The sequence below is a fragment of the Micromys minutus genome (assembly GCF_963924665.1).
Source record: "Micromys minutus genome assembly, chromosome: 8".
NCBI classification, from domain to species: domain Eukaryota; kingdom Metazoa; phylum Chordata; class Mammalia; order Rodentia; family Muridae; genus Micromys; species Micromys minutus.
Genome location: NC_137977.1, coordinates 59,287,736 through 59,309,249, shown reverse-complemented (window position 1 = coordinate 59,309,249; position 21,514 = coordinate 59,287,736). Strand labels below are relative to the sequence as shown.

Here is a 21,514-nt window from a genome sequence, read left to right as displayed (position 1 = left end):
CTGCCTCCGCTGCTCTGGTCAGCAAAATGCCTTACTGTGTTCTATGGGAAACAGGACCGGTTCAGGACAAAAATCCTAACGTTTGGATTGGGCAGAGTGACATTCCACTTTTTCTTTCTTTAGATTTAGTCACGAATTTATTACTTAAGTGTGTGTGCCTATGTGAGTTTCTAGGCACCAAATGCTCGCACGTACCCATGGAAGCCAAAGGGCATCAGATCCATAGGAGGTTGCGTTACAGGCGGCAGTGAGCCATCTGACATGGGCTCTGGGAACCAAACCTGGGTCCTCAACAAGAGCAGTGAGCACTCCTAATTGCTAAGCACTCGTCAGCCACCCCAAATGCCCCTCAAAAATATTTAATTTTTAAGGAATTTATGTGACTCTGTTTTTCCTGTATGGATGTGTGACATGTGTGCCCTGTGTCCGTGGAGGTCAGGAGAGGGGTTGGATTCTTTGCAACTGGAGTTCCATGCAGCAGTGAGCCGCTGAGTGGGTGCTGGGAACCAAACATGAGTTCTCTGCCAGAGCAGGGCTCTTAACTGCTAACCCTCCCCTTCCACTCTCAACACGCCTGTTAAAGGCGGCACTGGCTTATTTCAGAAGAGAAATTCCACAGGAAGTTTTCGGTAACTGATACTTCTGAAACCATGAGTCTCAAAACCACGTTCCTATAGGACCATTAACTGTACCCTTCGGGACAAAACCTCCCCAGCGGCACCTCTCTATACCAACCGGCTTTCCACCTCTGCTGGGACTGCAAGGCGTATCTGTCACAGTCTTCTCTGCTTATGCTGTGCTTAGCAGCCAGGTTCTCTGCGGTCATTCCCATGGGGAGCTTTACATGTTGATCCGTTAATCCCGCCCACAAAGTATCTTCCAGCTATGAGAACAGCAGGCAGTGGTGTGTTAAAGCATTATCTTTGGAAGGAATGTGTCATAACTTCCTGAGATTTGAGTAACAATCGCGTCGACTATTTCCAATCGTATTTGATTCTGGGACACTAAGAAAAATCCGATATTTTAGAAGATCCAGTGTCTCAGAAAATCAAATGTATGTTTTATGCCACTCTAAATACAAAACTGTAAGTGTACAAAGGGAGAGGCAGGAGTTTACTTTACAGTCACAGATGACTCCTTTGGTGAGAAGCCCAACACTGGGCATGTAGGGTTTTCTTCAGCCCCTTCAAGCACACCGCCATGTGGTCTGGAGGGAAGAGCAGGTGTCCGCTTTCCCAGCGCCGCCCTTCAGTGACGGGTGCAGCCGGCTTTGTTATTAATGGACTGAGGATACCAGCGACAGTCACTGCGGAGCAGACAGACTGACAGGCATCACGGCGCCATCGGAGCATCCGGGAGGGGTGCTCCCCTACACGCTGCCCGTAATCCCTGTGTTGCCGTCCGCAGAGAGTTTTTAAGTATATATAGTGTCTAAAATGCTTGGGCTCTCTAAGGTCTCGTTTTCTTAGTTTCCAGAGGATCAGGTGAGAAAGTGGGCGAAGAGTGAAAGTCAGTTATCACTATTACACAGTTCTCTTTGTACAATATATATGTGCGTGCATGTGTGTGTGTGTGTGTGTGTGTGTTTGTGTGTGGTATGCGTGTTGTGTGAGGAGGCGTGTGCACACACAGAGGCCAGAAGAGGACTTCAGATGGCTCTCTCTACTGCCTTCTACTTTGTACCTTTAAGACGGGTCTCTCACTGAAGTGAGGGCTCTCTGTTTTAGCTAGGGGTGGCTTGTCTCTATTCCCCAGTAGCAGGGTTAAAGACACGTGCAGCCACGCCCAGCTTTTTACGTGACTGCTGGGGACTCGATCTCAGGTCCTCCTTGTATCTCTGGACAATGCTGAGAAACACAGGAGGCCATTAGCCCTTTCCTGTGAACATGGCTACGCACTATCCTCCTTCATCACAGAGGCTGTTCCTACAGACAGCTCGCACAGGTGGAGGATTGGGTTTTCTGGACAAATAGATGTATGCAGACTCAGCATTTTCTGTGATGACGAAACCTAGTCAAAGACAACTTGCCAGAAGCTGAACTCCCACAATCCGCAGTGAAAGCCTAGGCACTGGGATCACACAGGAACCTATTTCTTTTCTTTCACAGTGGAGAGGTTTTGGGGTCGCTTGGCAAGAATCTGACATTGGGCCAGGACAAGGAAGTAGGCCTACTCCAGGCAGGAATTTGACATTGGGCTAGGGCAGGGAAGTAAACTCAGGCAGGAATCAGATTTTAGGATAGAACAAAGAAGTAGGCTTCAGGCAATAGCTTGACTTTGGGCTAGGGCAGGGAAGTAGGCTCAGATAATCCTGTCATCTTTACAAGCCCTTAGGAACAGTCATTAAACAGGATCTTGTTTATGGCCTGGCTTGTTCCCAGTTTGTGTTCATTGTCTGGCTTGTTCCTTTAACTTAGAACTGACTTTATTATTATTGACTTGTAATTAATGGTATAAAAGCCCTGCCTTTCAGCCTCAGAACTGGCTGGGGGTCATAATGCAGTTTTGTCTAATCTCTTACTTAATCCTTTCTCCGCCACTAGAAAACCCCTTTGACTGACTGAGCTGACGTGGTCATTTCTCCACATTCCCTGTGTTTTCTTTGACATGTGAAGTATAGTCCTGTGTGGATTCAAACACTAAAACCAATGAGTTTTGACACAGCCTGTAAATTTAAACCATGCAAATCTTGGTGGTATTCCATGAACAAAACTGGAATTCAAAATTACTCTTTTTTTCCCCTAAATATTATCTTATTAAAATTATTTATACAAATAGAAGAATTTATATAAATAGAAAATCATTTATATAAATACATAATTTAAGAAAGTTAATGGTTCAAACCTTGAGATCCAATCCAAATTTGGTTCCGAAGCGCACGTTTCTGACACAGTAAGGGGCCTGGCTCATGCTCTCGGTTCCTCCACACAAGACAACCTCAGCGTCTTTTGAACAGATTTCCTGTTGAAAAGCAGACAACAAAATTCCTTCTACTGTATCCTGAGTATTGTGTCTTAACTTACAGTAGCCTGAAAAGAAATGTTTAATATTGTTGAAAAGCTGATGTTAAAAAATCTACTTAAAGACACCAGTAGGTATAGTGAGCAGACCTCAGCTGTGTGTGCCAGAGTAACACACCTCACCTATTCTGTCTGTCCTTCCACAGGGTCTCATTTTGCAGCTCACCTTGGCCAGGGGGTTGTGGCAAGCCTTCATCTCAGCCTCCTAAACTCTGAGCTTAAAGGTACAAGCCACACCCAGCTCTAAGTACAATAATTCTTATTTCAATATTACCTTGGAAAATCCAGAGATTCTAATCTCTGGCTTAAACATATAATAAAGGGCTCATTGATTTAAAAGTCACAAAAATTGGGGGGGAAAGTCCTATTGATAGAGCTGGTGAGCTAGGAGACCCATAAAAAGATCCATTTCATTTTTCCGGCTCTTTCTTTCCATCTCTCAGAAAAGATGCAAGCAATGAGCTTCTAAGAGGCCGGCATTGTGTTTAAAGTTAATTCCGGGAGATAATGGACCCTCAATTAAAGTATGCTGTCACAGAGACCAGTGCGAAAATAGCTCACCCATTACACTATACTGTGTTAGTTACCTGGAGACCCTGAGGAATCAAATGCCCTACTGAGGGAGAGCAATTCTTCAAATAACTATCAGCATGTTCAGAGAGCTACAAAGGAGGCTGCCCATACCTGACATCCGCTCACAATGGACTGGAAACCAGAGCCACAAAGCCTGTTGAGGGTGAGGGCTCCAGTCTCAGTCGGGACTCCCACTCGCAAACCCACATGTCTTGCCAGATACGCCGCATCTGAAGAGCTCTGGACAGGACAAAGAATTCACTTCATAAGAAAAGCAACAATCAAAACCAGCAAGGAGATGCTTTTTTTTTTTTTTTTTTTTTTTTTTGCAGCCTAGTGAGATGTTGACTCAAAACATTCAGTGGAGGGAAGTTATCCTGATGTCAACACACATACACACTCAAACACACACACATGCATGCACTTGCACACAAGACACATACACACGGGCAGTATATCTTTCATTATATGAAAGAGCAAATATTTTCAATAAACCACGAAGGACTGGTCCATAGCAGTAAAGTTTGTACAGTGCTTGCTACACTACCCTTTTGTGGAGGTTTGACAATTTTCCAAATTAAATTCAACATATTTTGCACATTTATGGGTTAGTGGTTAAAATGGGTGGAAGGGGAAGGAAATTGGAAGAGCATCGGCCAACATGGTGACTATATCATTGTTCAGGGGAAGCCATTTTATTTTATAAACCAATGGCACTGAACAGATTTTAGTCAATGGGTATTCTTTTGTAGTTCCCTTAAAATATCTTATTGTGCGTATTTACTTACGATGAACTAGTTTATTTGAATATGTATGTGTATTTGCATGTGTGGGTACACATGTATATGGGCACATGTTTACTCATACAGGGGGCAGAAGTTGACAAAAATATCTTTTGCAATCAATGTCCATCTTATCTACAATGGAACATCTATTTCTTCAGAGCTCACTGATTTGGCTAGTTTAAGCAGCCAGTTTGCTCAGGGGACCCTGCTTCTGCCTCCCAAGAACTGAGTAGGCCACCATGCTCTCCTAGCATTCCCATAGGTCCTGGGAATCCAAACTGCCAGGCACTTTACCCACTGAGCTATCTCTCCCGATCCTACATGAAGAACTTTTATGAAAGAAAAATATATGCAGTAATCTGAGACACTAGGAAGAATAGCGGAGAATAGGAGACCTGGACTGGAGTGTGCACACTACAGCTCCCAGGCTGCCTGGGCTTTGGTGTGGCCACACCCATGTTCTTCAGGTGGGAGGAGCCATCTGTAAATGGATTTTGCATGTCTATTGTAGAGGCAGGGGCAGAGCAATTTTGATTATTCTAATAGACTAACTCTGAGTCCGAATGAATGAAGACTAATTCTTCAGGCCTTTATAATGCGTTAATATCTCTCCTTCTGTGTGCTGTGTGGCTTTCCTGTACAACGCACACAAACCAGACACCTACTTTGGCTGTTTTCCTGAGAATCACTTTCCTTTTTGTTTTATCTTCTCCACGGGCCCTCACAGGCTGAGTGTGAAGTCAGTTTTAACCCGGAGACACTTAGGGCAGTGGAAAAGCTCATTGTAAGAGGAGAGCATCCTGAGTAAGACCGTGCTCCATTGTCTTGACAAACTTGGCAATAAAGCAATAGGAAGGAGTTGAGCTTGGTGGTCCACGCCTATACTCAGGAGGTTGAGGCAGGGGGATTGCAAGTTCAAGGCTAGGCTGGGCTACACAGCAAATGCTAGGCCAGCTTGGGTAACTCAGTGAGATCTCCTCTCAATATAAAAAGTGAGAAGAACTTTGAGGGTGCCGCAGCTCAGCTGTGGAGCACCTGCTTAGCACACTGGAGTCCTGCGTTCCCACTCTTGTAAAAGGAAAAAAATATATACTAATTTTAGGAACAGAAGCTCAAGCACAACAAAACTGATATTATTAATCAGTGGTACTATTTATCAATGAAGCTGATATTATTTATCACTGATCGTATTCATTACTGATGCTGTTTATTAATGAAGCTGACACTATTTATCAATGAAGCTGATACTACTTATTGTGACTTTCTAGGAGCGTGTGAGAGATTCCACCAACACTGGGGGACAACAGTAGAGTTTTAGAAGGAATAAATCTCCCTAAAATAAACTCCAGGAAAACCCCAAACCAGACGTGTTTCAACTTTGTCTTTCAAGTATATTCTTCAGTCATCAGCAAATCTCTTCCTGACCCACCACCAAAATAGAAAGGAAGAGGGTCTAATGTTAAGGATTAATTATTGTCTTATGGTTTTATGTGTAAGGAGATATGAGCACAGCAACTGTTATAAAGGAAAACATTTAATTGGGGCAGGCTTGAGTTCAGAGATTTATAGCATAGTTGTCAAGGAGGGAAGCATGGTGGATGCAGGCAGAGCCAGTGCTGGAGAGGTGACTGAGGATCTGCAGGCAGCAGGAAGAGAATGCCAAGCTGGGCGTGGCTTGAGCATCTGACCTCAAGACCCACCCCCAAAGATGCATTTCCTCCAAAGCCTCCTACTCCGAGGAAGCCACACCTCCTAAGAGTGCCACTCTCAATGAGCCAAGCATTCCCACACGTGAGTCTCTGGGCCAATCCTATTTAAACCACCACAATTACTAGTTTAGACTCAGCAGGCAAAACTGAAACTATAAAAGGACAGTGCTTTTTCTGCATCTGAAGTTACACAATGATGACGGACAGAACAGAGGTTAAGTCGTGGCCTCACGCCTTCCTGTGTCCGCCACTGTTCTCCCTGAGTTGGCAGAGCTCACAGCACTGGCATCTGAGATGGTTTAACATGACTTGGCCCTGTAAGGCATGTGTGCCAAAAGCTATTCTCAGAGTGGAAATCTTAGGAGGCGGGGTCTGGCTGGAAGAAGTAGGTTACTTTTCCATAGTCTTTTTTATTTTCCCTTTTTAAATTGGATATATTTTATCTACATTTCAAATGTTATCTCCTTTCCCAGTTTTCTCTTTATATGCCCCCATCCCCTCCCCCATCTCCCTGCTTCTATGAGTGTGCTCCCCCACCCACACCGCCTCCCCGCCCTGATATTCCCCTATACTGGGGCATCAAGCCTTGGCAGGACCACGGGCTTTTCTTCCCACTGATACCCAACAAGACCATCCTATGCTACATGTGCAGCCGGAGCCATCTGAAGCCATAGCTTTGAAAGCAGAAAGCAATGGAGTCAACTTAGTATAGACTGCAACTTTTGAAACTATGAACCAAAAGAAATCCTTCCACAGGCGAGCATGATGTCCATGCTTTCAATCCCAGCCAAAGAGGCAGATCTCTGTGAGTTCAAGGACAGCCTATTCTACATAGTGGGTTCCAGGACAGCCAAGGCTATATTAGAGAGATCCTGTCTTAAATAAATAAATGAGAAAGAAATAAAAAATAAAATAAGAGAAAACCTTCCACCTCTAAATTGTTTTGCTTAGGTATTTGTCTAGGTGGTTAGAGCATCTTAGAAATACACAGAATGTTATATGTAGGCTCTTAAGTGGGTACATGCACACAAGGATGCATGCACACACACAAAACATCTTTTGTGTTAAATTGTAACTTCTTTGGTCCACTTCAGATGCCTTACCTGTAACAGGTAAACTACTTTTACTATGGTCATTTAAGTGACAATGAAGTGGCAATTAGAAGGGTGGCCCTCTGGCTCTCTTTGCTTCCTGGCTACCAGGTGAAGCAGGCCTTCTTCAGGACGAACTCATCTCAGAAGCGTTTTGTGGCCCCCAGATGAATACAAGAGAGGCAAGTGACTATGGACAGAAACCTCTGAAACCAGGAATCAAAACAGACCTTTTCTTTTCCAACGTTGACATCTCAGGCATTTTTCCTTCAGGGACAGGAAGCTGAGTGGCAAACCTCCTCAAGCAACACATACAGAAAGCTAACTGATTTCTCTAAAGTCTAGTAAATCTGCTTTTTAAAAAGCACTGAAGTGGGGCCAGGAAGATGCCTAAGAGGTTAAGAGGACTTGCTGCTCTGTTTGGTTTCCAGCCACCCAGGGTGGCTCACAACTGTGTCTGACTCCAGTTCCCAGGAATCCGATGCTCTCTCCTCACCTCCAGGGCCACAAGATACACACATTGTGCACATACATTCATTCATACATACATACATACATACATACATACATACATACATACATACAGGAAAACAAACACTGGTAAGAAATAAGATAAAAAGAAGCAATGCAATGCATTCCAAGTTGGAGAGAACATAAGCTGCTCTGAGTTAACTCTGCCTTTACTCTTAAGAGTCAGAGTCACAAAGTCACGAATTTCAAACACTGGTAACTATTACTGTGCTCATCATGATGACACAGCAAGGGAATTACTTTCAGAAACTGATCAAAGCAATAAACGTGCACCCACCCTCCCCACTAACCTGCATGACATTGCCCACGATGACACTATCGACGGTTTCAGGTGGAACTTTGCCAGCAGACAGGGCAGCCCTGGCCGCAAACTCAGTCAAGTCAGTGGCAGAGAAGTCCTTGAGAAGACCCCCGTAAGCTCCAAAGGGTGTCCGCTTCGCAGCCACAATAAACACACCTAGTGTATCGAGGAGAGGTTTGTAAGTCACACGTTAACCAGCACCCCTAATGTGTTTTATGTTATCTTTTCCATGAAATTGCATGGTAAAGGGCAAGTTCCAGTTGGGTAACTGAAGACCTTTGTCATTCAACAATGCACAGAACCAGCCACTCACACAGAAACTGAGTATCCTACATGCAGGTCCAAGAGTTATACTGTAAGTAACTGTTCCCCTTAGATGACATTCTTACTGTTTACCATGCTGGGAACGTCTGCCAACTGAAATACCTTTTCTGTGTGCTGATCCAAATAGTCTCTGAACTAAAGGGTACTTAACTAGAAAGTCCCTGAAAGTTGTCTGAGGTTCACGACCCACCTCATAAGAACTCCTTCTGGAACATTCCTGTCAAAAGGTTTTTAACTTTTGTAGGGAACTTTCAATAAGAAGGGATACTCCAACGACTAAAGCAGTAGGTCCGCAGACACATAATAAAACCTATGACTGTTCTCCATGCTAAGCTAATTTGGATCAACCATCAACCCAAGTTCTAACCAAATGCATCTTAAGAGAGACAGATGTACGGTTTCTGGGATAGATAATGTGCTGAATGACTTACATATGCCAATACCTCTGGAGTCACAGAGTGACTCAGATGACCAGTATCCAAAACCCAGAAGTGCAATTTTTGCTATCATTATCTTTGACTGTGCAACAAAAATGGGCAGATGTGGTTACTAGTTACACACAAAACCCACTGCAGTTGGCTAATCTAAGAAACCATCTAGACTTTCCGATTCTTTCCCCAGGTAAACAAAGTATCCTTGCTGGGGTCAAGGTTGTAGCTCAGTGGTAGACTGCTTGCCTATCATGTGTGAGGCCCTGTGTTCAATCCTCAGTACAATAAATACATAAACTGAAATTTCTGCAATACTTCACTGGGTGTTAACTCCTCTTGCTTCGTTCATACTTTGAATTTCATCTAGCTATAAAGAATACAGAATAATTGTGTATTTATTAAGAATATAAATTTGCAGGTTGCAGTCAGCTAAACTGGTGTGTTTATGCACATTAATAATTACTCCTTTCCACTGTCACAAATAAAATCTTATGATCGCACAAATCCAAAGCTATGGAGAACGGAAGCCACTAGAGTCATACAGTGTGAAACCTGGAGGGCAGCTGTAGCTGTTCCATTGTGTGCCTGAGCGAGGATGTCTACCTGGGGAAAGAACCATAAAGTCTGGACAGCTTCTTAGATTAGCCAACCGCAGTTGAGCTTTGTGTGTAAATGGTAACCAAATTATTGCACAGCAAAGGATACCCATGAACTATCAGATGGAAGTGTATAGCTGACAGAGGGGCTGGTACTGTGTAGGACAGAGCATAGCAGCATGGGTCTGTAATTCCAGGCCTGGGAAAGGCAGAAACAGGAGGAACTGAGTTTGAGGCTAACCTGAACTGCAGAATGTGTGTGTGTGTGTGTGTGTGTGTGTGTGTGTGTCCCATCATCATGGACAATGAAAGACAACAAGAAAGAAAGGAATTATATGAGTTTTTATTAAAATCCTGACCTATAATTAAGAATATCCAAAGTTTATACTATTACTGTTGTCTAGGTACCAATAATTTATGTGTGTGATGTCTGCATAAAACAGACTAGGTTTAGCTAAGAATTTTCAGTATCTATACCTACTTTGAGAAGCATACAGTCAGTCTAACAGGATGTGGGGCAACATGTGTAGCATTAATATGAGACAGGACTATGCAGTTCTTTACTATTGGTGTTTTAGAAGTAGTTTGTTCTGGTAACTGGGCTATCCTGAGGCACCGCAGCTTCTGGAATATTTACAAATATAAGCCTTCTTAGTGAACAGTTCACTATTTTTATTATTCATATTTTTGTAGGTACCTGTGTGTTTTTGTCAGTGCTCATGTGTATAGAGGTCAGAGGTCAGCCCCAAGTACTGTTCTACAGGTGATGTTCCCTTTCCTCTGCTGACTCAGCTAGCCTGGCTGGCCAGTGAGGCCGACGAGCCTGCCTGTCCTTTCTTCCCCAGCACTGAGATCACAAGCACACACCACTGTGCCTGTCGGGCCCCATGCTTGTAGCGCCAAACACCTTTGTCACCTGAGCCACCTTCTCAGCTTCTCTCCCCATTTCTGGATACCTGATCTTCACCTCCTTACCCCGTCTTCCTAATTTCATCATCTCTAACTGATTTTGGCTTTAGTATACCCCCCCATCTCACAGATAACAACAAAGACAGAAAGGCACCAGAACCAACTGCTTCCGATGTAGATACCATCCATGGCCTTCAGAAGTGCCTGAATGCTGGCTCTGCAAAGAGCTGAGTAGATCTATCTCTCCTTGGGGCCAAACATACTGCTCTACAGTTCCTTACACTGAGGGTTTCTCAAAGCAGGGGCAAAACCAGACTGAAAAGTTATGGTACAGTTAATCTGCTCTAGATATTAATTATAGGTTAATAATGGCTCCTTCTTATAGGGAAAGACAGCTCACAGTCTGAGGTCAGTCAAAGTGTTAGCTTGCACGGAAACACCATAGTCAATTTCCTCATGGTCAGCATTCTTTAAAGGAGAAATCTGAATCCAGTCTCCACACTGTTTCATCTGCTGCATCAATGAAAAATCAGAGCCAGGGAGATGTTGCCAAGGGTGACTACCTGAGTCCAATTCCTGAGACCCCTATGAGAAGATGTGCCTGTCGCTACAAAATGACACAAACATTTCCAGAGTTAACTGCTTTCTATTGAATTTAAGACCTACTCCTTAGGGGAAACACATGACTGGTACTATAAACCGGAGCCTACTATTTGCTGAACAGTCACAGTATCAAGCTGCCCTCTATCTCTATGATCACAAGTTAGTGTAGCACTCAGACCTCCTCAGAGAAGTCTTTGTGCAGTGGATGGGGGTTAATGAGGAGATTCAGTGCTGGCTCAGGTGCAGAGAATCTGCCAGCGGAGTGCTCGGCCACAAAGCAGACATTGATTAGTCCTCCCTCAAGGCTCGGGGACCACCGTGGAAGAGATGACGGAAAGGCTGTAGAGCCAGGGGTCAGGGAAGACCTGAGGGAAGCTGTCTGGAAGAGGTAGAACCACTGACTTCTGGCACTCACAGCAGAGAATGCCTTCCACAAGAACAAGCCAGGCAACATTCCAGCAATGGAGGAGGGAGGGGCTCGGGAGCAGCTGATGGCTTCTGCAGGGGAGTCCATTTTTCTTATGGGTGTATGTATTATCCACTTTTCTGGTGTTATGATAAAATAGCATGACTGAGGCAACTCATGGAAGAGTTTGCTTTGGTTTAGGGTTCTAGGAGGGTAAGAGGCCATTGGGGTGGAGCCTCATGGCAGGAAGCACAGAGAGTGTAGAGACGGGCTGTAGACACAGGCTGTAGAGACAGGCATAAGCCACTGGTTCTCAACCTGTGGGTCTTGACCCCTTCAGGGTTACATATCAGATACTTACAAGTTGTAACAGTGGCAAAATTGCAGGTATTAAGTAGCAACAAAATAATTTTAAGTTGGGGGTCGCCAACATGAAGAACAGTATTAAAGGGTCCCAGCATTTGGGAAGGTTGAGAACCCCTGCTATAAGCTCCCAAAGCCTGGGGTGATTACTTCCTTCAGCAGGCCACACCTCCCAAAATCTCCCCGACTGGAGACCAAGAGTTCGATGTGTGAACCTGTTGTGGTCTTGATCATTCAGATCATCACAGTGTGCTGTTGGTCTGTAGACCACACTTCAGGCCCTACACCCATTAGTATATTGGCAGCACAAATTAGATTCAGTATTGAAAAGGTAAATGCCAAAAAAAAAAAAAAAAAAAGAGGACATGACATTGGGAGGGGGAAGGGAAGTGTGAATCTGTGAGGAGCTTAAGAGAAGGGCTAGGGTGAAAATAATTGAAATTGTAAGAAATTCTTAAAGAAGCTATAAAAATATTTTTTTTTTAAAGCTGGACAAAAGATCTGAACAAAGAGTTAAAGAAAACACGCAGCCGGTGAACAAGTGAATGCCAAGATGCTCAGCTCTGAGGTCTAATGCAAATTAAAACAATGAGTTACAACCGCACAAGGCTCCCATAGCTAAACTCCAAATACTGACACCACCGAATTCCCCGAAGGCTGAGTAGCAACAGGAAGTCACTTGTTGCCAGTGGAAGGCAAGGTGAAACACTCTGCGAGACAGCTTAGCAATTTCATACAAAAACATCTCTTAGCCACCTGCTCCAGAGATTGTGAGCTTTATACTTCCACACTTGATTTGAAAGAACACGCGCGCGCACACACACACGTTTATTTGTGGTTGTCAAAATACAGCAACAATTAAAATGCTCTTCAATATGTGGTAAAGGGTCATATATGCAATGGAATTTTATTTGGCAATAAAAGAAGGGATCTTTTGTACGAACTGCTAAGTGAAAAGCTGTCAGTGGGGAAATACCACACTGAATGATCTTACCACACAGTATCTGGAACAGGCCAAGCCACAGAGACAGTGAAGAGATGAGCACTTGGCTAAGGGACTCAGAGATGGGCTGGAGAGATGGCTCAGCGGTTAAAAACACTGACTGTTCTTCCAGAGGTCCTGAGTTCAAATCCCAGCAACCACATGGTGGCTCACAACCATCTGTAATGGGATCTTTCAGCTGTCTGAAGACAGCTACAGTGTACACTCACATGCATAAAATAAATAATCCTTTAAAAAAAGGGCTTAGAGATAAGGGTGAATAAATGGGGCATGGGACTTGTCAAAACTGAAAGCACTGATGTTTGAACAAAGTCTGGACACTAATGCAAATCAGTGGACTTTGGTAAAGAGCAGTATGTCAATATTAGCTAATCAATCTTAACAAAAGTACCACACTAAGCCAGGCAAGGTGGTACTTTAATGCCAGCACTCGGGAGGCAGAGGCAGGTGAATCTAAATTGTCTTGAAAAAAACCAAACCAACCAACTAAACAAACAAACCAAAAGCAACAACCCCCACTCCCAAATATACCACAAAAAGTGTACTTTTAAAAAAACTTTTAAATAATTACTGAGTCCAATTTGCACTGCCAATAAATATATTAGTGGGTGTAGGGTCATGTCCTGAAATGTGGCCAACCTACAAACAGCCACACTGTGATGATCTGAATGGTCAAAGTCCCCCATAGGCTCACACATCCGAGTACTTGGAGTCAAGTCGGGGAGATGGTGGGAGCCTTGCCGGAGGGGGTACATCACTCGGGAGCAGGCTCATAGCAGTGCTCCTCGACCTTCCCAGTGCTGACACCCTTTATGACATTAACAATTAGGTGAATCATCACATGGCAATGTCCTGTGCGTTCTGTTCACTCTTGTAAACCCCAAACTGTTAAAAAAAAAAAAAAAGGCTATTATGATAAGTGAATGGAGGAAACATGAGTAGAATCTTCAGGACCCATAGATTATGGTGCACACAAGGGTGCAGTGCCCTCGGAAGCCAGAGGGGGTATGAAAGAGCTGGAGTTACAGGTGGTTATGAGTCACCTGATCAGGGCAGGGGGGCTACACTCAGGTTTTCTGCAAGAGCAGTACAGGCTCTTAACCACTGAGCAAACTCTCCAGCCCCACAACAAGGACTTTTCTAACATCCAGAAAAAAAAAAAAAAAAAAAAAAAAAAAAAAAAGGCCTCTTAGGTACAGGAAAAATGGGATGGTCGCAGATGACCTTTGAAGAAACACAGTGGAGGCTCATTCCATGTTTCTTCAGTTCTTTTAATCTGTCACAATCCAAAAGAATGGTCGTGAAGTATTAGTAAAGAAATAAGTTGTATCAATAAAAAGAATTTGTGGGAAAATAAAAACAAGCCCACAAACTTCCCATTCACCTATGTGACTCACTCCTTTCCTGACGATCCCAGACTAGAATGGTATTAGTTCAACTACTTTTTAAAATAGTGTGGGGTGTGCAGATTTCCTATGTAAATTATTTCAAAAATCATTTCAACAGCATGCAAATATGTACATATTTAAAGGCCTAAAAAACTTTACTATCAAATTAAAATCTAAAATTCTCTGCGAATTCAGATGCTAAGAACTTCTTCTTCTTCTTCTTCTTCTTCTTCTTCTTCTTCTTTTTAAAGCATCAAACAAAAAACTCTTTTAAGGTAGAAAAGAGACACTGATCCAAAGAACAGGGAGTCAGATTTTCTGAGATCTTGGCGGGGTTGTGCTGTGGACGGGACAGCACAGGAAACACCTCCGTTGGAGGAAAACATGATCTTGAACGCCATCGACTTCCATGAGAACTTTGCTACATAAGTAGTCGTTTTGTGAACGAAGAAAACTGCCAGTCATCCCTTTGTTTCCAGATTAAGTTCAGCACCCCCTGGTGGCTCATCTGAGGGGTCCTGAACCTTCCTAACCAGTACCTGTCTGGCGCTTCCCCTTACTTGGAATCAAAACCTTACCTAAAACGAATGCTCCTCAATGCCCTAAACCTGTTCTTCCCTGGTTTTCTCCCAAGAAGTTTCACAAGACTGAACTTCTTGTCATTTCTTTTACATTTTCCCACGACAGTCAGTCTGTCTCCACCTTACATCTAAAGGCAAAGTTCTGGCCGGTGCTCCGTTATTTCAAAGGCAACGGCAGGGCCGAAAGGAAATCAAGACAGAGTAGAGGACAGTGTCTGAAATACTTATATTGTCTTCCCCTGAGTCTATGAGAACCCCTGCACAGCGTCCACGCGGTCTCTGCACCACCCAAATAGTTTTTAGAGAAATTTCCTGCCTGAGGTTTGATTTGTGTTCTTTTGACCTCATGGTCAACAAACACTCGGGTCTTGTAGTTAAAATTCCATTTCCCGCGACGCGCGGAGAGCACTGCACTTGCGTGCAGTAGCTCAAAGTAAAGGAATGGAAGAGAAAAAGGAGCAACGTAGTTTCAAACAGCCTACTACCAATCATTTTGGGGGATCAGGGCACCTGAGTGGAAATTCCTTGGGGCCTCTTGGGGAATATTTCCCCCCCCCCCCCCCGATACGCGAGTAGCTGAGACCAGGCCTCGGGGTGCATCTGCTCTGCCCCTGACCACCTCCTTGGCTTCTTGCAGAGTTGAGTAAGAATTCACTACCACGACAGTGACCTCCAAGGTCAGGAGCATAGCCAACCCTGGTCTTCAGTCTGTGCGCTGGAAACTGCACAGAAGTTGCTGTCGCCCCTGCTTTCCACGGTGTTTCTCCTTAATGCAAACAATGTCCACACCCCATCCCAGGGAGAGGAATAACCTGCACCGACACCTCTGCCTATTCGCAGAGCCCAGAAGCCGAAGCACGACCGGGGGGCACCAAGGGCGCTGGGCTCACCTCGTAGCAGCGCCATGGCGAAGTTCGGTTATTCCGCGAGATTCTTTCCGCGACACCCGGCCACCAGCCACAGTCCAGCCTTAAGAGAGTATGGGCGGGGCCCCGAGAGGCCGCGCCCCTGCCCTTTCCCCTACTTCCCCATCCCCGCCCCCGCGCCACCCGGGCCAAGGCCACCCCCACTCCGTGCCACGTGTGTCCCGCGCCCCTCTGGGAACTTGGGGACGACCTCGGCCTCACCCCATCTGTCCTATCCTAGGCTTCTAGAAGCACCGCCCGCCCGCTCTCTCCAGGGCAGGACTGGCGCCAAGAACCCAGCATCATTCCCCCGACCCCCATCCCGGACAGAGAGGGAAGCAGGAGGGGCTGACTGGCGGAGGGCGGGGCCTGCGAACAGGGGCGGGGCTGTGGGATTGGCTGCCCTTGCGCCTGCGCAGCCCTTTGGTCTAGGCCTGTGCTTGGTCTAAGGGTTGCAGCGGCGGGTACATGGGGCATCTAGAGAAGGCAGGGGGTGTATGGTAGAGCAGGGAGCGCCTGGGTCTCCGAAGCAGCCCCTAGTGAGCCCGAGGTATTTTCCTTATATGATCAGGCCTCTCCTAGCCGGCGCTGCTGGTCTGGAGCCTGAGAGGATTATGAAAACGTGGCAGGTGATGGGGGTCAGGGGACCTGGAGCGGGGAGCTGAGGGGTGAGGGGCTGAGGGGGAGGCCAGGTTTTGGGGAGGGGACAAGTTTAGGGGTACCCACGCCTCCGGCTGTGAGCCCTGCCGATGATGACATGACCACTGCGCAATCTGAGTTCTGGGAACCAGGTGATGGAGTGTGCTGCGAACACTGAGGCCAGGCGAGCTGGAGGCGGCCTAAGCAGAGAGGCGAGGCGGTTGTTGGGTGGGGGATAAAGAGAGCAGAGCCTAGGGGTGGGGGTGGAGGGGGCGCGGCCAAGTGGCTTGGGCTGAGCGTGGGAACAGGGCGTGGGTGTTGCTGTTGCTTTCAATTAACTCATCAACCTTCGTCTACCCCTAATCTATCTTTGTGTGTTTCGTCGGGTCCCTTGAAGTAGAGACTGCCTTTTTAATCTAATCTTTTTTCTCTCTCCCATTTTGTTTTGTTTTGTTTTTGTTTCCCCGTAACGGGGTTACCTGCTGTTCTGAAACTTACCCAATAGACTAGGCTAGGGATTATTTGATTCGCCTAAATGCTGGGATTAAAGGCGTGCTTCACCACACCTGGGTTTAACCTACTGTGTGTGTGTGTGTGTGTGTGTGTGTGAGAGAGAGAGAGAGAGAGAGAGAGAGAGAGAGAGAGAGAGAGAGAGAATGCAGACTTGTGGAAACGTTCGTGTGTGGTGGGGGTGGGGGGACATACTGTTTGCTATTTCACATCTCATTAAAACCTTATTTTAAAAATAAATGTTTTATGTTTACTTCACCACACACGTTTATTCCCAGTTCTTAGAGAGGGATTTCCATGCAGTCACTGTGGGAAGCTAGACGAACAGGTGTCTCTGCTCTTGATGGCTTCCTCTATTTCATTTGCCCTCCAAATCACTAGCAAGAGGGACTTCCGTGTTCACTGTTGGCTGTAACTATAAATGTGAACAGGCCCTGATAAAATCAGAGTGAAAAGTTAACACAGGCCCAAATGGGTATGTGTGAGAATATCTGCAGTTTCAGTCTCAGAAAAGGAATTGAGGTGTTTCCTTAACTAAATGACCAAACTTAGAGTTTCCAGTAAGGCAACCATGGACTCCCTGGTGCTCGGGGACATAACTCAGTTATGTAGGGTTCCTCCCCTAAATGCTCTGAATCTAATCACACCAAGACAAGGCCAAAATTATTTACTTATTTATTTTGTAGTTATGCACAGAAATGTTTAAAGGTGAAGATTAGGCATCTGCAACTAAAGTCCATGCAGGACAAAAATGAATAGAACACAGCAAAAATGTTACTAAAGAGCAGAAAAGTCAAGAAGGAATACAGCAAAAATGTTACCAAAGAACAGAAAAGTATCTTATGCTCTGTTCTGTTTCCCATTTGTTCTGGAGACTGATTTCTCCCTCTTTCCCTCTCTCCCTCTTTCCGTCTCTCCCTCTCCCCCCTTCCTCCCCTCCCCACCCATATACACACACACACACACACACACACACACACACAAAGTCTCCTTCAACAGAGCTACAGAATTACTTAGTCTCTAAAGTAGTTAAGTAGTTATTTATGTAACTGTAACACTATGCCTTTCAAGATATAACTTAGAGGCCAAGGCATGGGACTTCTGAGCTAGCCTTACTGTTCTGTTCTTAACAGGGTTAGCCTCCGGTGTTTTTAGAGATGTAGTGTTCTCTCTTTTTGTAGTTAATATTGGAGGGGAAGATGTGTTAATATAAAACTGGAAATTAGTTGCAAATCTGTATATTCTGTTTATCCGGGTGTCAGAACTGTCCGGCTTCTGTCCTTTCTCCCTTTCTGAGCCACTTTTCCATGGTTCACACAGTTTCCCCCTCTTCCTGCAATAACACCTTTGGTAGAAGTTACAGCACTGGCATCTGAGGAGAGCAGGTGACATCACAGGAGCTGCAATAGCTTGAGAACAAGCGTTGGATGCTGAGAATGTGGCACATGCCTACAGTTGTAGCACTTGAGAGGGAGGTTGAAGAAGATGGAAGTTCCCATCAGCATGGACTAGATAGGAAGACGCCGCGGCAATGCACAGTCTGATTTGGTGAGAACTTCAGTTCTAAGGCAACTAGTGGCTTGGCTGCTGTAGATTTTACTTCCAACAGATATCTGCTCTCCAGGAAGCTCAGGCTGCCAGACAAGGATAAAGAAATAAACTATAGACGTGAAATGACAGGCCTTGGTTTGAGAACTTTTACCCGGTTTTAATGAGTTCTGGTCACTGTGAAGTATTGTCTTGGCCTTGACAAGTGAGAGCATTTTTCTTCTCTATCTGGCTGCAAGCTGTTTGCAGTTTCTAAGAAGCATTTGTTAAAGTGTTGTGTAGCAATATGGCTTAGATCAAATCTTGATACATCCTTGTGCACAGGTTTACCCTGTAAAGCAATAATGTTGGTGGAAGTAGACAACATTATCTAGATGTCTATTGGTCAGACAGGTTGGGAAATACACTTGTAGTTAATGCTTGTGCTAGGAGGAAAGTGTGCACCAAGGCCATACCTCAGGGGATTGACTGGTATCCCAGCAAGAAGGTAGTAGGATTCAAAGAAACAGGTGTGCTTGTCTGGAGGTGGGATCGTTAACTACTACTAAGTACTAGGCCAGCCAAGATACACAGTGAAATCTGTCTCAAAACAAAAAAATAGAGATCTAGTCCAAGATAAGGAAAGTCAGACTCAGACTGCCATGATGCTATTGGGCAATACAGCTTTATGGGAACACTTGTATATGGTCTCTTTGAGAAAATGTATAGTGCCTGAGGTCTAAGCTCTAAGAGATTAGAGCTGGGCCAGAGCCACACTTTGTGAAGAAAACACTATGTGTCTCTCATAGTTCCATGGTTTCTGTCTGTGTCTAAACCTATGTCGACTTGTTTCAACTCATCCGCCATAGCTGGTGTGGGCATTTTGTAAGATCATGTATCTGTCTGGTAGCATAGACCATATGGGCTTTAGCCAGTTCCCAGGTTTGGAGCTGCTTTTCCTTCTCAGCCATTGGCTGGTAAGAGTATTGTGTATAAAAGACAGCCGGACATATGGAATTTTAAAGTTCCTTAGAGTGCATCAGCTGCCTGAGAAAAAGAATATGCCCTTTGGTTGGAATCTGGGTTCAGAGACTTTTCATACAGATTTTTAAAATTTATTTATTTATTTATTTACTTATTTATTTATGGCTCTTTTCATCTTATTGCATGAAGGAGTTACACTAGTCCAAGTTAAAAGTGAACCCCAAATGATTACATTATACAAGCTGTGAGGTTTTTAAACATGTGACAAGACAAGGGATAGAAAGGAAATTCTACTCACTCCAAGGAAATCCTCACGAAGCTTCAGAGAGCCACAAGCACTTAAAACCCATGAACCTTCGGCTGATCATCCTTAGCTGGTCCGATCTCTATCAGGAACTGGCATACGTTCTTGCATTGGTCACCCTGTAGCTGAATTACTTCTCTATACTCTGGATGCTCAATTACAGGGCCATTGCAGGCAAATTTTTTTCTTAAATACTGTCACTAGTTTCTTTTTATGGTAATCATCAGCGACTCTGGATGCTCAATTACAGGGCCATTGCAGGCAAATTTCTTCTTAAATACTGTCACTGGTTTCTTTTTATGGTAATCATCAGCGATCCCTTGGACAGTTGTATAGGTCTTCCTGCCGTTTCTCTGTTGAATTCTTATATGAACATAATCCTCAGTGCCAGCAGGAAGCCGGTCATCACCCTTTCTTGCATTAGGAAAGGGGTCTGGATAGCAGACATCCTGAAGGCCACTGTGGGAGAAAGGCTGGGGGGGAGGGAGTGTTGGGAAGTGAGGGGGCTCCAGGGGGAGGCAGCTGAGACCTTGGAGGTGGTTCAGTGACCATATACAGATTTTAGAGTGGACAATTTTTACAATAAAAAAGCATTGAGATCATGGTACAAATGCCAATGTGTTGTTGTCCTTTTATCAATGAAAATGATTTATTTCTGAGATCTTAGACAATTTTACCACCAGCTTAATGCCGCCTCTACCACAGTTAAATGTAAGCTCTGTCCCGTCAGTCTGTTGTCTCATCCCCAAACTGCCTTGAATTCTATAGCTCTAGAGTAATTGCTCAGCAAACCTTGTCTTGCAGAGAGAAAGTCCTCTCCCATCCCCGACAGACAGGCAGCTGTGTGCTAACCCCTGGCTTAAACAATCACGCATAACTGAATCTAGGCCAGAGGATAGTTTGTCAAGGAAACATTAAAAACCGAGCCGGGGAGGTTGCTGCATATTGCTGTGCGTGTAGGAGGTCCTGAGTTCAGATCTGTATCGCATACAAAACAGCTGGATGTATAGGGTGTGAGTTCAGATCTGTATCACATACAAAACAGCTGGATGTATAGGGTGTGAGTTCAGATCTGTATCGCATACAAAACAGTTGGATGTATAGGGTGTGAGTTCAGATCTGTATCACATACAAAACAGCTGGATGTATAGGGTGTGTTCCTGTAACCCCAGCATTGGGGGCACAGGCGGATGAATACAGAAGCTGCCTAGGCCAGAAAGTGAGTGGAGTAAGGTGGTGAGTGGTAGAGGAAGATGGGGAGCATCCTCCCCATGAACTGGAATGGGCGGGTATACACACACAGAATGTGAAGAAACCGGGAGACAGTTTGGATTAAAAGCGTTTGCTCAAAACTCAGGAGGACCAGACTTCAGTTTCCAGCACCCATCTGACAAGCCAGGTGACACCGCAGACCCAAGGTGGAAGACTCACTAGGGCTTGTGGTCTTCCAGCCGGAGAGAGAAAATGGAGCCCCGGGATCAGGGATGATGCTCTGCCTCAAAGAACAAGCAGAGTGGTTGAGAACTCTAGACGGTCCCTCAAGCTCACAAGTGCATACACGCCACATACGACTGAGCTACACATGTATGTATGCATTCATGCATAGAATTATCAAAAATAAACTTTAGTCAATACTTCTAGTCAAGCCATCGCTTTAAATTTCGTTCAGATTTGGCACACCACTTTATTCAAAAGTATTTATTTTCACACATTCTTACCCACCGTGGAATAGTTACAGTAACCATTACAAGCATTTTTCTATAACACAGCTGTAGTTTGCAGACTTGTCTACAATGAAACAGAAAAAAACCCACTTTTCAGTAGCATCTCTTCTGTAGTGTTAGATTTTACCCCTGAATATGTTGTGAACTTCCTCAGGCAAGCCTCCATCTAAATTCCAGTTGATTACAAAATGTTGTTGTATCTAAATCTGGATTCTTTAACGGTAAGACTTCAGACAGTATTCGAATTTCATTGGTCGATTTCCAGTGTTATGTTTTTTTGTTCATAGTGTAAGTGTAGATACATGTA

General features: G+C 44.7%; 1 protein-coding gene across 1 annotated transcript in view; it reads right to left on the bottom strand.

Moving 5' to 3' along the window:
- ACAA2 (acetyl-CoA acyltransferase 2) overlaps window positions 1–15,633 on the bottom strand; it is a 28,516-nt gene extending 12,883 nt beyond the window's left edge. The window contains exons 1-5 of the mRNA XM_080920006.1: window positions 15,505–15,633; window positions 8,000–8,166; window positions 3,705–3,833; window positions 2,845–2,961; window positions 736–883 (exon numbers count right to left, since the gene is read on the bottom strand). Of these exons, the coding sequence (XP_080776132.1) occupies window positions 736–883; window positions 2,845–2,961; window positions 3,705–3,833; window positions 8,000–8,166; window positions 15,505–15,520 (577 nt within the window). The 5' untranslated portion in view covers window positions 15,521–15,633. The remainder of the gene's footprint in view (window positions 1–735; window positions 884–2,844; window positions 2,962–3,704; window positions 3,834–7,999; window positions 8,167–15,504) is intronic.
- Window positions 15,634–21,514: the final 5,881 nt, after the last annotated feature.